The sequence below is a fragment of the Podarcis liolepis genome (assembly GCF_965112155.1).
Source record: "Podarcis liolepis genome assembly, chromosome: 6".
NCBI lineage: Eukaryota > Metazoa > Chordata > Lepidosauria > Squamata > Lacertidae > Podarcis > Podarcis liolepis.
In genome coordinates this window covers 35,184,057-35,200,554 of record NC_139559.1, presented here as the reverse complement: position 1 = coordinate 35,200,554, position 16,498 = coordinate 35,184,057, and the positions used below count along the sequence as shown (strand labels likewise).

General features: G+C 41.0%; 2 protein-coding genes across 5 annotated transcripts in view; one reads left to right on the top strand and one right to left on the bottom strand.

Moving 5' to 3' along the window:
- The window catches only part of MAGI3 (membrane associated guanylate kinase, WW and PDZ domain containing 3), a 110,175-nt gene extending 94,182 nt beyond the window's left edge, over positions 1 to 15,993 (top strand). For 2 of the 4 annotated variants that reach the window (XM_083508753.1, XM_083508752.1), the window contains exons 17-22: positions 2,485 to 2,587; positions 4,473 to 4,575; positions 6,905 to 7,048; positions 8,303 to 8,441; positions 9,743 to 9,831; positions 10,993 to 15,993. In XM_083508753.1, the coding sequence (XP_083364879.1) occupies positions 2,485 to 2,587; positions 4,473 to 4,575; positions 6,905 to 7,048; positions 8,303 to 8,441; positions 9,743 to 9,792 (539 nt within the window). In that variant the 3' untranslated portion in view covers positions 9,793 to 9,831; positions 10,993 to 15,993. The remainder of the gene's footprint in view (positions 1 to 2,484; positions 2,588 to 4,472; positions 4,576 to 6,904; positions 7,049 to 8,302; positions 8,442 to 9,742; positions 9,832 to 10,992) is intronic. The other 2 variants (XM_083508751.1, XM_083508750.1) reach the window with 1 other exon arrangement.
- PHTF1 (putative homeodomain transcription factor 1) overlaps positions 14,071 to 16,498 on the bottom strand; it is a 27,188-nt gene continuing 24,760 nt past the window's right edge. Inside the window, exon 20 of the transcript XR_014527477.1 lies at positions 14,071 to 16,483. The gene's annotated coding sequence lies outside the window, so the exon portion shown is untranslated. The remainder of the gene's footprint in view (positions 16,484 to 16,498) is intronic.

The window sequence follows — 16,498 nt, the reverse complement described above, 5'->3', positions numbered from 1 at the left end:
GGTGCTGAACCAGATGGGCTATTGGCCTGATATAGCAGGCTCTTCTTATGTCCTGTTTCATAAGGATGATCTAGACCTCCATCCATTAACTGATCAGTAGGACTATAATCAAAGAAAGAAAAACAGCTTTTGAACCTGCATCACCATAGCATACTAACTACTACTGGCTTTGCTTTTCCCTGTTGTTTCCATTAGTTGAAACATCCTAAACTAGAAATTAAAAACCCACTATTAAACTCTTTTTAGCATCTAGAAATGCCCACATGTAACTTTCTCTGTTTTTTGTTCCCATAGTCTCTTTAATTTAAAGAAAAACAAATTGTGCTTCATGCTCCACAAAGCATTATGTTAGCATTTTGCTCAAAACAGAAGCTTGTCAGCCCCAGTCATGTAGAAAGTAGAAATGCAGGCGGAAGAGGATGAGCAGTGGAGAGGGGAATGAGTACAGACAGATGGCCTTTTCCCTACCTGTGCTTATTAATTAAAACTCTTGAGTGTAAAACAGGAGAAAATGTTGACATTTGTCTTTATGGGGGCGGGGATATTCAAGGCATTTCATAGTAATAAGGCCAAGCAATTCTGTGCTGAACTCTATAGGGTTTTCTTGCATGGCTGGGAAAATGGAACCTAATGTAGAAATCTGTGTTAAGGAATAGTGTTAAGGCCATTAATCTTACCACAAAGTATTACAGATGTGAATGAATTCACATTAAAGGAGGGAAAGCATTAACTTGGCACACCTAGTGTAATTAGATTAAAAGTTATCAAAGCCTTTTTGCTTCTTCCAAGATTTACCAGTTCATACTGGGCTAAAATCCGTTCTTTAAGGTTTTTCACTGAGGAAGATTGTTTTGTTAGAATATGCTTTGTTCCTTTCTGAGTGGCACCTTATGTTTCAGAAAGCATTTGTTTTTGTAAGTGTGGTTGGGCTTACTGTGAGCATCTAATCCACGGAAAAGGAATCCAGATGTTGCTGGATTCCAGTGCCCATCATCCCTCGCCATTTGCCATACTGGCTGGGGCTGATGGGAGTTGGAATCCAACAACATTTGGAAGATTTTGCCACCCCTCATCTAATCACTGTGTATGCTGTGTTGGAGGTAGAGGCACCAGTAAGGCCTTATTCAGACAATTCTGCTAAGATTCAAAATTTGGTCTTATGTCTGTAGCATTTGGAGGCAGCCTGATCTGCTTTGGATCTATTCTGCAGTTCCATTTTGATTCATTATTCATGTCCAAATCAGATCTGTTAAAACTGAACCTATTTTGTCTCCATTTAATATAATGTGGAATTTTAAGAACTGCTGCAACTTATTTTATTCCTTTTCACATAAGTAGATGAAATTTGCAGACAAGCCCCTCCAGAGTCCTTAAGCCTGCCAATAGTCAAGCAGATCCATCCAGGGGTTTTCATGTAGGGAAGTGCACAGATTGCTCCTGCGCATGCACAAAGCGGCGAACCCGGAAGTAAACACGTCCAGGTTTTCTGCGTTCATAACCTGAAAAAACGCAAGGTGAAGCAAACGCAACTCGAGGTATGACTGTAAATAACATTTTGTCACCATTTTTTCAGCCTGGGAAGAAGTTATCTGTCAAACTGCAGATAACTCAATAAAGAACCTTATCAGTTCCTTGGCAGTTCACAGACACCTTTCATCCTTCCTTCCAACTGAAGATATATGAGCAATTATACTTCCAATTAAATTGAATTCCAAGTCCTCTTCATGTTATTCAGTTCACTTTGTAAATAATAAAGGATGGGGAAGAGTCAGCTCTAAGTTTCCTTCATAAACCTGCAAAATAGAGCTTTCCTCCCTCTTTCCTTTTTTTACAGAGACAGTTCCGTTTGATGTTATATTCCATATTTATAATCCAATTTCTTCCATCCTTGCTTGTACAAATATAATTTGGACTAACATTCAGAGGAGGGTTGCCGAATCATAAATGTAGGGGAGAAAACTTTAAATAAATAAACCATAGGCTCCCTCCCCGCACCGTCTTTTGGACCGAATGAAGTCTTATCTCAAGTTCAAACCTTAAAGTCTTTGCAGTTGGTTTGTTCCACAGTTTGTGATCTCATCTCTTCTAGCACATGTCTGTACTTTGGTCCAATTAAGCTCTAATTAACAGGAGAACCTCTGCTTCTTAATGGCGGCATTGGAGGGTTTTCAGCAGGCAAGGTGCTTTTATACTCAGTGCCTCCTTGGCCCTTGCATTCCATGCTGGAGTGATAGCCAGGTACCAAGATGAACTGCAAGTGAAGCCTGTTCTCCCTGTCCCTGGGGGTAATTTGCAAGGATAATTACCCTCAAGCATTCTTGTTTTTCCTTCGCCAACAATCTCCCACTGTTCTGGGGATTGCCTCCATTAAGGCAGAGCAGAACCAGAAGCCACAAAAATAGTACATTTGACATATTTTTTCCTTTTTTAAATACTGTTGAAATGTGCAGGGTACTTCTAATCTCTCTCTTCTGTCTTGATCAGAGCACCGTGGTCCCCCATCAGGAACAAACTCTGCCAAGCAGAGTCCAGCCCTACAGCATCGGCCGATGGGAACAGTGCCAGCCAGCACTTTGCCTTCTGACAGGTACAAATACTTTTGTTTTTTTCTTATTTTTAGGCACCTTAGAAAAAAGGGAGGCAAGAAGGTAACTCTTTTTGTCTTTTCTATCTATGGTCAAAACAAGTTAATTTTCTGGGACGCTTTAACTCAGGAATTGATCTAGTCCCAGTGCAGAGGACTTGTTCTCCTTTGGTTTCTTGAGGGTTATGTTTACACCAAGGGTGGGAAACCTTTTTTGCTCCAGGAGACACAGATCCCAGCATCATGGGCCAAATGAATTGGCATGAATTAGCACTGGAGAAGCAAGCCCTGTTATATAAAATATGAAGTACCACATTTTTCCATCTATTGGACGCCCCCTTGTAGAAGACCCCCCTATTTTGGGGGACTCAATTTTAGGAAAATGAGGGGAGATGGCCTAAAGTTGTTGAGCCTCCCCCCCCCCACAGCTGCAGGCAGGAAACACTCCATAGATTGCGCTCCCCCAGTGCCGCCGCGCGCGGGAAACGACCAACGGAGCGCCCACTGCATGCAGCAGCATTAGGGGAAGTTGCGTTCCCACCAACGAGCAGCTTCTCCCCCCCCCCCCCCGTGTAGCTGCGGGCAGGAAACACCCCCCAGATCGCTCCCCGCTTGCTGCGGCACTGGGGGAAGCCGCACTCCCGCCAACAAGCTGACTGGCGGCGCAGCGCTCCCCACCCCCTTGCCACTATCCATGTATTGGATGACCCCAGTTTTTTGATGTGGTTTTTGAGTCAAAAAACCTTATCCGATACATGGAAAAATATGGTATGTATGTTGCTTCATGCTTGTTTTTCTTCATTGGGTGAATTATGCCTAGGAAAGCAGGGAAACTCATGACAGTCTCCTGGGTCAGCCATATAACCCAAGACACCTCCTCTAGTTCTTTTCCTGCCCAGGATGGAACTTTTTCTTCCAGTTATTCTTCAATCTCTGCAGGCTGCCCCCCACATTGCTTCTCTGAATCAAACTCTCCCCTTTGTTCAAAATCATTGTCAGTCTCCCTCCCCACAACTTTATATTTTAAAGAAAACCTCTTCTCTTCCCCCCCCCCGCCCTGCCCCCTTTCTGGCTTTGCTTTTTCTGTTGTCTTTCCTCCCTTCCCCAGGGCTCTATTTAGAAGGCAGGCAAAAGCTGCAATAAAAAAAGACAACGGTATGTTAGGATTGTTAAGCAGAACACTATTGTCACTAAGAAGCCTCCAACATGGCCACTCGGAGACTTCCAGGAACCATTTGGTTTCAGCACCTCCCTACATTGGTTGCATGTTCCTGTTTTCAGCAGGGAACAGGATCACTCACTGTAGGTAGCAGGATTTAATCTCCATTCATCAACCCATGAGTGGAGATTAAAGGCTGGTGTAAGATTAGGGACATAAAAGGGAAGAGGGGGAGACCCTCAAAAGGCTTTGCAAGACTCCCTCTCCCTCCTGCTCTAAGTCTCCATCTCACTCTGATCTTAAAGGGAGCATTTTGCAAGCAAAGGCAGAGCATGGAAAAACTCTTCCCCATCCCCTTCAAAGCACTGCAGAGAATCAGTATTGCCAAAGCCGCTGTCCTGCCAGCTGATGACGCCATGGATGCTCTGCAGTTTTCATTTAGAACTATTTCAGATTTCAGCAGTGGCATGTAGGACATGATTACATTGCCACTGAAGGCCACAATTGTTGTTGTTGGTATCCATCTGTCTTGAGAGATGTATTTATATCTAATGGTTTTCATTTTTCTTTCAAGCTGCCCAGAGAACCTTAGTTATTGACCAGGATTATTATTATTATTATTATTATTATTATTATTATTATTATTATTATTTATTACCCTGCCCATCTGACTGGGTTGCCCCAGTTTATATAAATAAACAAACATCCCTCTGCTTCCTTTAATTTCAGGAGTGCTATGGAAGCTGATACTGCAAAAGAACAATGCAACAGTTTCAAGCACTTCTCGTCATCGGAAGGTGTTTCATCTGTCACAGGGAGCAAGCTATCTCAGGTATAAACTCTTCTCTGGAGAACAGCTCTGTTAAACTGGTATCTGTTGTTTGAGGCCGAAACTTCCCATAGCAAATATAGGGATAGGTAAGACTTTGTGTCACAGTCACTGCAGTGGATACTCTGCAAATGCTATAAAAGCAACAAAATTCATGAAACTCCTTGCTTTGAACTCCAAGGAAATCTAACAAGAACTTTTTGGCAGAACTGTTCAACAGTGGAACAGACTCCCTTGGTAGATTGTGAACTCTCCTTCCTTGGAGGTTCTTAAGCAGAGGTTGGATGGTCATCTGTCATGGATGCTTTAGTTGAGATTCCTCCATTGCAAGGGGTTGGACTAGATTAACCTCGAGGTCCCTTCCAACTCTACGATTCTGTTATTCTATGTTACCATCACGTCTAACTGTATAAATGTCAAGTGCTTCATGTACCGTATTGGAGCTTAGAAATTAAAGAGGCAGCAGCCACATTTTGTGCAGAACGTAATTCCACATAGTTGATTGGAATATTTAAAGTGCAGGAACTCCACTGGTGGTTTTGAGGGTGTAGATGGGCTAATTTGGAAGCAGACCCCATAGAATGTATTGTTCTGAATTCAGGAGCCACCTGGTGGCTGCCATGTGCAGTGCCTGTAACAGTGCAATACACTGACGGTACCAGAGTTCACCAGTCTTCATAGGTTTGGGGGCACATTTGGAAACCTGACAAACTGCCCTGGGCACCATAAACACATACGAACAGCCACTCTGCAGCTGTGCATCCCACAACTGTGCATGGCCACATTTAACAAAATGTAGTGTTTAAAAATAAACCACAACTTGCAGAAGAATTCCTCTAGCATTACAGTAAGGCTCAGGTGCTTCATAAGACAATACAGGACTAGGACAACATGGGACATGTTTGCTGGTCCTAGGCACTCCATCCTCCACATCAGGATTTGGGCCTGAAAAAAACAAGCAAAAGTGTGGGTGCATGGGTGGTAAGTTGTAAGAAAGCACAATTTGTGACATTGCACAGCATCATTTATGTTAAACTGTCAACCTTAGCTTTTTGTTCCTCAGCTTTGTAGAGCTTGAGCCAACATGAGGCAGTCTGAACTCTGGACTTAAACTAGCAGGGTTTTTTAAATCATTTAATCTTCAGGTGACTAGAATTAATATGAAGTGGGAAATTGGGATATTATTGGAAGATCTAGTAGTCTGTTTAAGGATGGAGTGCTCTACTTTACATAAAGCTTACTTGCTGGGTTACATCTGTGGTAGAAGCCTTGGCTACTTTTGATAAAGAACTTAAAATGTCACTGCAACTTCAGTTTATCCCTAACTGGTTAAGCTAGAATAGTTGTATTTCCAGGGACTCATCATAATTTTCTCACTAAATCCTCATACTTCTAAAAGTAACAGAAGGGGGGAGAGGAGGCATAGAGTTGTGCAGAGTTTCTGGCCTAGACTTTGGTGCTAAAGAAATGGGAAAGAGCACGTTTGCATCCTTTTTTGGAAGAACTTATGTTGGCCTTGTAAGTTTTAAAGTAAATAGAGTCTACATGTAGAATTAGTTGAGGAATTACTAAATCTGCACCAGAGGATTAGGAGAAACACTAGAATATACGTAGGGGATATGGGGTGAGGAGAGGGGGGAAACGTTCCGTTGCACAAGCAGAAATCCTTGTGCCGACAGACTGTTCACTTAGCACTTCATTTGATTCCACCCAATATGACTAAATAAGCATTGAGCTATATTGCATATCCCTGTCAATGGCTAATGCTGGCACAAATATATGCATGCATATCAGCTAATATACAGGGCAAACACTTTTAAATGCTACATCTGCAGCATGGAGACCAAAGTCGGGTAAGCACTTTGCAGCAGCCCCTATATGGGGCTTGGCTCTCAGTCAAAATAAAAATCAGGATGATCTTTAGGAAAGCCACTTTCCATTTGCAATCTTATGTTAAGATCTTCCTGAGTCAACTTTTTCTCCCTGAGCTTGTACTTGAGGAGAGATCAGGATCTGTCTTAGGCTCACTTTCTTCCACAGTTTCTTCACTGTATGGAGAAGTAAAGAACAGAAGTGGGAGACCCCAAATTCATGATCTCACTGAGTGAAGAAATTTAAGCTTGTGCCTGAGCGCTTCCTGGGTGCATTGCTGAAGGGGTGTGTGTGTGTGTGTGTGTGTGTGTGTGTGTGTGTGTGTACATTGCCTGATATGTGAACTTCATTTCTGCTTAGATCATCCTTTGAATTTAAGAAATTGAAGCTTTCTCTAACAATATAGTAAGGAAGGTCTCTTTCCAATGTGATCTAAGTCTGCTCTATGTTTTCTGCTCAGATCCCTGGATGTTATCCTGTAGAATTGGAGAGAGGTCCTCGAGGTTTCGGATTTAGCCTTCGTGGAGGAAAGGAGTATAACATGGGGTTGTTTATTCTTCGGCTTGCTGAAGATGGCCCTGCCATTAAAGATGGGAGAATTCATGTGAGTATCTAAATAGGTGTTTATTTGGGGTGGGGGTGGGCTTAATCACCTAAGATTCTTAAAGACTAAATTGCTTGGTGTTTCAGGCCCTGTTGTTGTTATTATTGTTATTATTATACAGAATAAGTATTGTCATTGCCACTCTACCTTGTTTGCATCAACTCCCAAATAGTTACCAGAGTATTTGCTGAGACTCTTCAGCAAAGATAGCCAATGTGGCAGTCTCCAGTTGTTGGCCAGGTAGTTGTAGTCCAACTGCATCTGGAGACCACCATTTTGACTGTCCCTGCTCTATATGCCCATCTGCCCAGAGTAACCTCATTGGTCAGCTGGTAACACTGAGAAAAATGAAGACTTTATTTACAGTTCTTCCCTGCTGGTTGCAGTTTTGAACAGACTCTTTCTCAAGACTCTACAGTGTTCACTGAGATGTATACTATAAACAAATTTAATGATGTAAATTTTATTACTGCAGTATACCACTTTTCATTTTAGAATCAATTTGCAAACCATAAAAATATATCTGCAAGGATGTTTCTAGTGGCCCACGGTATATTTTGTTTATAGGAACCTAGATGCAGCTGTGCTGCTTGTGGTATATGGCTGTTAAGGCGTTGCTTCCACACTTTTTATTGCAGAAGTCTAAGGGAGTGATGAATTTGCCTGTAATTGGACAAAATACACATTAGCTAATAATGTGAGTTGTTTCTGTTTTTCAAGCAAGAAACTGCTCCAAACGACTAGAATGTGATGCTGCTTCCCCACCTTAAATGAAACCTGTTCCCTCCCCCTTTTACTCCCTGAGTTGTCAGGCTCCATCCAGCCCTGCATTGTGTGGAATGACTGCGCCTTGTATGTAACAGTGGCATCTGCTGGTCAGTTAACAACACTGCAATATACACTTTGTAATTCTTGGGTTGCATTTCACACCTCAGTGACAACCCTTCCATCTCTCCCCGCCCCCAGTTCCACGGCTGGCTTTTAGCATTGTCCTTCAGCAGTCATATGTAGGTGCCAGCTCAAAGAACATAAAGCTGTTTTGAAGTTATCTAGAGGGCAGGTCAGTACCTGGAATTCCAGGTGATAATTGGGATGATATTCATGGGTGGTGCTGTGAGTTCAGCAGATTTTATGACAGTATGAATATTGTTAGCCACTTTGAATTGAATATGCGACAAAACAGGATTTGCTTATGTATAAGGCAAGAATTTGAAGTGCCCTTTGTGTTTAATATGGATGCTTTTCTTTCCTCAGGTTGGGGACCAGATTGTTGAGATCAATGGGGAGCCAACCCAAGGAATCACCCATACCCGAGCCATTGAATTGATTCAGTCTGGAGGAAATAAAGTTCTCCTCCTTTTGCGACCAGGAACCGGCTTAATACCAGATCATGGTAATATGGTACTTCTGTCCTGTTTATGGATCTGATGAATGAGAGGGAGTGACTGTCTTAGCCTGTTCTGTATGTTGCAGATGCTGCTGTTCTTCAGTGTTAGAAGAGCATTAACTCTGCTATCTTCTCCAGAGACAAGGTCAAGCAGACTTACATCTATATCTGCTTTCATACCTGAAGGCAGATCAGAGTTTCATGAGAGCTTTGTTTGCCAGAGTCAGCTAGTTGCCTAGAAATAATCTTCCCCATTTCCCGCTCCTTCTGTGCTGACTGTATGCTCTTTTTCTTCCTTGTCTTCCTGTATCACTTAGAGGAAAATGAGGTATATCCCCAAGGCCCAGGCATTGTTCTCCCTCCTCACCAAACCCTCAGCTATCCCCAAGAGAAACAGTGATGTAGGTCCTTTGCCATCCACACCCACGAGTCCTTGAAGTCTTTGCAGAGGTGATACAGGCAGACACACAGAGAGAGGGAATTGACATGAATAATGTAGAGGCATTAAATTCCCTCAGTCAAAGGTAAATAATGTTCAAATGCACTAGAGCAAGGATAGCCAATGTGGTGCCTTCCAGATAGTGTACAACTGCCAGTACCCCTTCAGTATAGCCCAGTAGTCAGGGATCGTGAAAGCTGTAGTCTTACAAGCTCTGGACTTTACCTGGTTAGGGAAGGCAGCACTAGAGAAAAAGAAACATGTTGGGTACTATATTTGGAAGGACTGATAAAAGACACAGAAGTCTCAGGCCCCGGGGGATCTTGTGAGATCAGTCTATTTCCCCATGAGTGGACCCCTTTGTTTCATTCCTTTACAGGAATTTGTGCCAAATAGCCTCTGAAAGTGACGTCAGTCAACGGGTTATATTGAGCTGTATTAGTCTGAAAGTAACTTTCCACAAGAGTGGAGCAGTTTGCAACAGACTTCGCCCCTTAACTGAATAACCCTAAGAAAATTGAGGTGATCTCTTTTGGGTGCAAACACTCTAAACAGACACGGGAACTTGAGAAAGTGGCTAAGGGGGGTAGGGACACTTCAGCATCTTTCAGCACTTTCTCTCAAGACACACATACAAGAGCAATGAAGGGTCTGTTCATTTAAGACACTGTGACTACCAGGCTTCCTTGGTGGAGCATACTCAAGCAGGTCTTGCAAACACAGGACAGTAAGGAACAGCGTGATTCTTTTTATTCTCACTATGCCAGCTCTTGCACTCTGCTTGTGAATCGTACATTTCTGATGAAGTCTTTTGCTGTGTGCTGTGATTTTGGTATATAGTCCTGGGCTTTTTCTCTTCCTCCCTCAGGTTTGGCTCCTTCCAGTTTGTGCTCCTACGTGAAACCTGAGCAGCATTAAAGCTTTCAGTGCTTTTCTTGGTCTTTCCTTAAAGACTTGGTAAATCTGCATGTCTTGTGATTGACCTCTTTTTATTTGCTTCAAACAGTAGTTTTTCGCTCTCCTTGTTTTCAGTTTTCTTTTGGCATGTATTGCTTAAGTGTAGTCTATCACTGATGCAGAAGAATAAATTTTAGGAGTCCTGCATTTCACAAGTCTTACCAGCTAAATAAATCCCAAAGCCTTTCCATGTGTCAGCAGAGATCATTGTCCTTCCTAGCACATCCTCCAAATCAGTGATTTTTCCCAACTGTTCTATGTAACATGCACTATGGTGGTTACTCTCTCTTGAGAAAAACAGCAGAGGGCAGCATGAAAACACAGACAAACAAACAAAAAGAGGTAAAGCCTCAAAACAGTGCAAAGGTATGTAGGGTACTCTAAAGAAAGATGGGAAATACTCAGCACATTTCAGTTTCAACTTTCCTCGGGGTCAAAGACTATAACTGGTTAAAGGCATCACGCTTTGTTGAAGTTCTCTACTCATTTATAGTATTTGCCTCTGAGAAAGGTTGAAATCAAGCTGCATTGGACATTTTGTTTCTTTTATTAAAATTGTGTATTTTATGATTTCATGGTTTTATTGTATACCACCATGAATTATTATTATTATTATTTGAATTGGTGGCTTATGAATATTGTTATAAGCTACATTGAATTAAATGTGCCCTACATACTCAGCACCATTTTGAAGATTTGTGTCCCTTTCATTTATTCTCTCTCCAGCCCATTCTGCAAACCCCATGCATACACTTCCCTAGACCCTGTGGGAGAAATTCTTACCCTGAAATGTAAAGGAATAATAAGACTCTTGTTTTAAATACCATGCAGTGTTGTGGTTAACAGGAAAGTGAGTTAATGTAGATTGCAGTTTTTTGTTGTTGTAGTGGAAGAGTTGAGCATGCACAGAAATCAGGTTTGCAAAGCAGGGATGTGCACATATGAGGGATATGCAGCACTTGTTAAATACAGTTATTAGCAAAAGAATACATGACCTGCAGTCTGTAAAACCTAATTTGTCGTCTTGCCATATAGAGACATAAGTTGGTTTTTCATTGTACGAGTTGTTGTGTTTTCACATAGCTTAAAACTGGAAGGGCTTTAAATGTCAAGAACACATCCTTATTGCTTAGTGCCATATTTGTCCTTGTTCTGATGCAGGTGATCTGGATAGTTTGAATCCAACGTCCTCAAGTGTAACACACGGTGAACAGACACCACTTCCCTCATCTTCACATTCTGCTTCCACATCTGAAGCATCTCATTTGCCAGGACCAGAAGAAGCTTTAGTGAAAGTCCAGACGCCTGAGAAACTGGAAGAACTGAAGAAAACTGTGCCTGAAAAGAAAAGCACTTTAATGGAAAACCACTTGGAGATTAAGAATGCAACTTCTGCACAAAAGAATGTGAACAAGCGGGACCACCCCTCCAGTCCAGGTGATAAGGTGGTACACAGTACTGCACAGTTGGCAGTGGGCAATGCAACCAGCAGAGGCAGATCAGCCAGCCCAAAAAAGTTGAGCAATAGTACTTCCAAAGGCCATAATCAAGCACCATGCAACAGCCCTCGAATGGGTGAACCTAAAAAGACCACCAAGGGTTGCTTAGACCAGCCAGAAAGTCCCAAAAGACGCGAAAACAAGCACCCGGGAACCACTGAGAGTGCAGATATTGGGAAAGTCCCTGTCAAGGAAAAGAGAGGCAGATCTGCTAGTCCCCAGAAATATCCAAAGAAAGAAAGAAGCAGAGATAATCCGAACACAGAGCAAAGATTAACAGAATTTAAAAGTGGAACACCTGTTAGTGAAAAGCACACAACTGTGCTACCAACAGAAAAAGTGAAATTAGGAGGCATAAAAGAAGTCACAAAGCAAAACATATCTGGGAAGGATGAGAAATGCCCTTCAGAGACAGCACATTACAAGTCAGAGGAGCAGTCTCTTCCACTTTCTGAGGCTAATCAACTTAGAAAGAAAACACTGGAAGATGAAAAAATCAAAAGCTCTAACCAATTAAAAATGGCAGGTCTTCCTGATGATTCAGTACTTTCTGGAGATAACAACACTAGGCTTGAAGCAGAAGAGCCTGTTGTCCTGAACAAATACAGAGACAATGACCTGGAGTCAGCTGATAAAACCAAAGAGGATGGAATTTTCAAAACTGAGAGCAGATCTCCTGTGAAGAAAGCTATAACTCCTGGACCTTGGAAGGTACCAAGTGCAAGCAGAGTCACAAAAGCAACAGGTGTGACTGACAAACGGGTTTGACTGACAAACTTTTTTAGAACATATTTTAATCAGGTTTCTAATGTGGCCACTTAAAACAGTTTTTCTTTTCACAAAACTGTCATTTTTTCAGACACTGTGATGAACAGAAAGTACATTTGATTGGAAGTTAAATTAGGCTGCATGAAGGACCTTTCGGATTGCATATATGAAACTCTTCAAAAGCTGCTGTCCTTTGGTCCCTTTGAAGGTGGTGTCCTGCTGCTCCTGATGTTGCACTGCTAAGGCTTTCTGATAGTATTGTGAGATAATGAACAAAATTATTTAATGCCTATTATCAGTGTAATCATGACTCACTACTCTTGTTCTTGTGCCAAGTTATCTACTGTATCCTGTTGAATCTTCTGCATTTTCCACTGCCACAGAAAAGGGAAAAAAAAGTTTGAAAATGAGTATTTACTCAAGCATGCTGCATGTTTACATAGGGAATATTTCTGAGTTCTCGCTGCTCAAGCAAGAAGTTAGATGTGCTTGGTTTTCTTGGCTCTCTGGAGTCAGGGAGCAAACATGCCCCCAATGCCTTTTTTCACAAAGCTCTCTCCCACCCTCCTCAAACCTGTCAATACCAGCATAATAACTTTAAACAGGACAGTGCCCCTTTATATGTGCTTTTTTTGTCATTTGCTCTCTTCACTACCTTGTTTGAGTTGTCCATTCCAACTTTAAAATATGTGATACAAATTTAAATCCGAAAGCTGAGTAGTTTTAAAATCACAACAGTTCTCTTAATTTCAGCATGATTATATTGAAGTAAGTGGCTTCAGGATTGCCACGAAATTATATCCTGATTATTATTTTTTAACAAGCACTTTTAACATTAGTTATTAAACATGCAGAGTGTGCATATGCTTTCAAGCTTACTGCCATGCTGTTTGTCAGCATCTCCCATCTGTTGTTTGTTTTTTTGCTTAATGCCGTCTAAACACTTGAATATTTCCTGCCTTGGCTCAAAATTCAAGATCTTAAAACACAACAGAGTAAACCAATCCACCAAAGTCAAATTCTCAAGAATTGTCCTTGCTTATCACTATTACTAGAAGACCTTACTTTGTTTTCCATTTTTTTACGTACCTCTCTTACTTCTGTGTGAGTGTAAATATGATAGTGAGGAATGTTAACAGTGGAGCACATTTGCACCTCAGACGTGTAGTTAATAGTGATGGGATTTGAGGAGATGGCAAGCTGCAAGAATGGAGACTTTGAATTTTACATCATTCTAGCAATGGATTTGGCAGCCTCTGGATGAGCTTTTGTGAGTTTGATCCCTCTCAGCAAAGAGTTTGATCCATGCCCCTTATGTTACCCCAAATTAAAGATTTCCACATTTTGTCAGGGAGCTTCCTCTTCCAGTAGGCTGTTTAATTGTATTACACTTCTTTCTTCCAGCTTTCAAGTCTTGTTCTCTAGTTTTATTTTTTTAACAAGACTTTTTTCTGGTTCCACCCAGGCAACTCGTATTTTATTCTTTCCCCTTTCTTCTCAAACTTATTTTCTTTCCTTCATCCATTAGTTTCTCTTCCAGTCCTTTTTTTACATGTTCTGTTAGTTACAGTGTATAAGTGATGATTTCTCAAACATGCAGAATGTTTTGTAATGGAACTTTCATTGCGTGTGTGTGTGTGTGTGTGTGTGTTCGTGTGTTCGTTTTGGGAATGTCTTAATGCAATGTCTGGTTAATAAGTTCTGCAAGTTCTTTAGTGTTTTAAGCTTGTTTTGCTTTTTGCGTGGGAGTGTGTTTGAGATGGGACAAAACAAGTTCCTTCCAGCATAGCAGCACTGTGGCAAATGGATGTCTGCAAATTAAGGACACGTCGTTAATATTGCCTTTTAAGAACTCTACTACTGCTAACATTCTTCTCCCTTCCTCTCCCCTCTATTTTGTGAAATCCCTATCTACTAAAGAAAAAAATGCACAGTACTATTTTTCTTGCACAGTAATGTCCAAGCATTTAAAAAAAATAAATCTAATGGTGGCATTCCTGTTTTGCTGACATATTAACCCTTTCTTTTTATCAGTTGCACTCTACTTTAGGCAGTCTGGCAGTCAGTTTTACTGCTTTGTTGAACTGAATGAGACAAGCTTCTCTACTTCCTTTGCATGTGTAGTTCTTTGCATGTGCAGTAACTACTGTTACTGTGGCACTTCCCCTGAGCCAGTAGGAATAAGAGAAAAGTCATTCCCATTGCTGTTTGGAAATATTTATCTGTATAGAGCCCATCTATCTACCATTTCTGTTCGATTTTCACTTTTGCATGATACTGCTCAGCCTTATTCTGGAGAACAGCTGAAGTTGGCATTGTGTCATAGTAACTACAGGCTTGCCACTGAGGGCTTTAGCGATGTCACTTTCAGAAGATTATTGCTTTGCATTCAACTCGATTGCTGACATACCCTTTTCACCTAGCCCTGCTGGGTCTGAATGATTTGAGTGTGATGGGAAATAGATTGGTGAAGATATCTAGGATAGTGGTAATCCTGTGAACTCTTGAAATGGACTTTGATTGCTGAAGAATGAAATTCCTTAGATGCTGTCTGTGTGAGATATGATTTCACTGAAGCCTGGAATACTTCAAGAGGTGTACTTGCTTGGTGCTATTGTTACTGGTTTTGTATGACTATCCCTGTGTGGTTGCTGTGCTTATCCTGCTAGCTTGATCAGAAGCAACTGACATAAGTGACATCCAATTGCCCATTTAAAAGCACTAGGTCTCTAGAAAGCTGTTGATTAGCCCTTTCCTCACCACCACCTCTCAAGCTGACCATTGCAATGACAGTGAAAATGCTTGAGAAGGAAAAGTTGAAAGCATAAACGTACCTGTAATCAGAGCCTCAATAGGATGCCTGATGGCACTGGTCAGAATGGGAAATTGAAAGGTGCAAGGTTGTCTGTTGTGCAATAGTCCTGCACTTTCATGATGGATTTACTCATGTGGCACCCAGAAACATATACTGGTGTGATGATGCACATTTAAGTTAGGTTAGAACATCTGTTCACCTTTTTAAAAAATTGTGCAAGGTGTATGTATGTTGGCTGTAAATTTACAGTATCTTACAGTTCCACATGGGTTTGTGCTTTTTATTTTTAAATGGTGTTTTCCCATCCCAGCAATATCTGTGTTGCTTATTAATTTCCCTGAGTTTTTAAAAATTTAATGTGGCTCAAATGAATTCCTGTTTTGAACAGGAGGTTTTTAAAAGCCCTATATTCTTTGGACTTGGTTTTCCTAAGCATTTCTGTGGTGTGATGCTACCAAGACAAACCAGCTCTTGAGGAAATTGTTTTTTAAAAGACTAACAGCTGGTTAAACTCTTAATATAAAGAAAATTGTTTTTTGAAGTGTCTTTTGTTCTCTCATTTAAGAACTCAAGTTGCTGTAGGACGTATGTGCAAATATTGTAGAAAATTACTGTGAAAATATTTAATACTTGAGTTAGCCTATGTAGTTTAAATACCTTGACAAACATCATGAAACATCCCTTCAAGATTCTCTTATACTCTGTCACAGAATAGTGTTGAATGAAAACTGCAGAAATATCAAGATGACTTAGTAAAACTAAAATGGTTCCCCCCTCCATTATTCAGCAAGTAATCATTATCCATATGCAATTTAACCTTTAATGGCGTGACCTAATTTGTTGTCCTCTGTTTGATGTGAGCCCTTCTACCCAGAGACTTTGTATCTGTACTTAACTGCATAAAATGACTTTAGCAATGTGGCCTTGGAATGTTGAGAAACCTATGGTTGTACTGGATGTAAATGTTTATATATTGTACAGCACCTTTATATATACTTCTAAGGTTCTGATTAGAAAGAGACCTGTAAATCGCTCATTATTTTTTATATAGATACATTAAAAAGAGACTCTAGTTCATGGCTTCTGGAGTACTGTACTTTATGAAAATATCACCTCTTCAGTATTTTATGCATTAGAACAAGGGTATATAACTTTTTTCAGGCCAAGGGCTGCATTGGCCCCAGCTAACACTGTAAACGTGGGCATGACCATTTTTCAAAAGGGGGAAATTTTGGAGATCACAAAACTGTTTGGCATTGCAGAATCAAATTATGTAGAGGAAGAGAAATGGTTGGGAGGGATTGCAGGGCCACAAAAAACTATTGGGCAGAGTCAGACTGTGTTACCCACCTGCTACATTATAACTCTAGATTGGATGTAAAAGATCATGAACAGCAGGAAGGTACAAGTTCAAAAATTCTAAAATACATAGGCTCAATAGCATTGCTCATGCTTCTGCTTGTGTAGAAACATCTCAAAGATTTAATTTTACTTTTCTCACAGCTGTAGCACAATGTAAAATTAACCTTCCACCTGCAGCCAACACATCTCTCACAAATGGCCCCTTTACCTGTAAATACAGTGG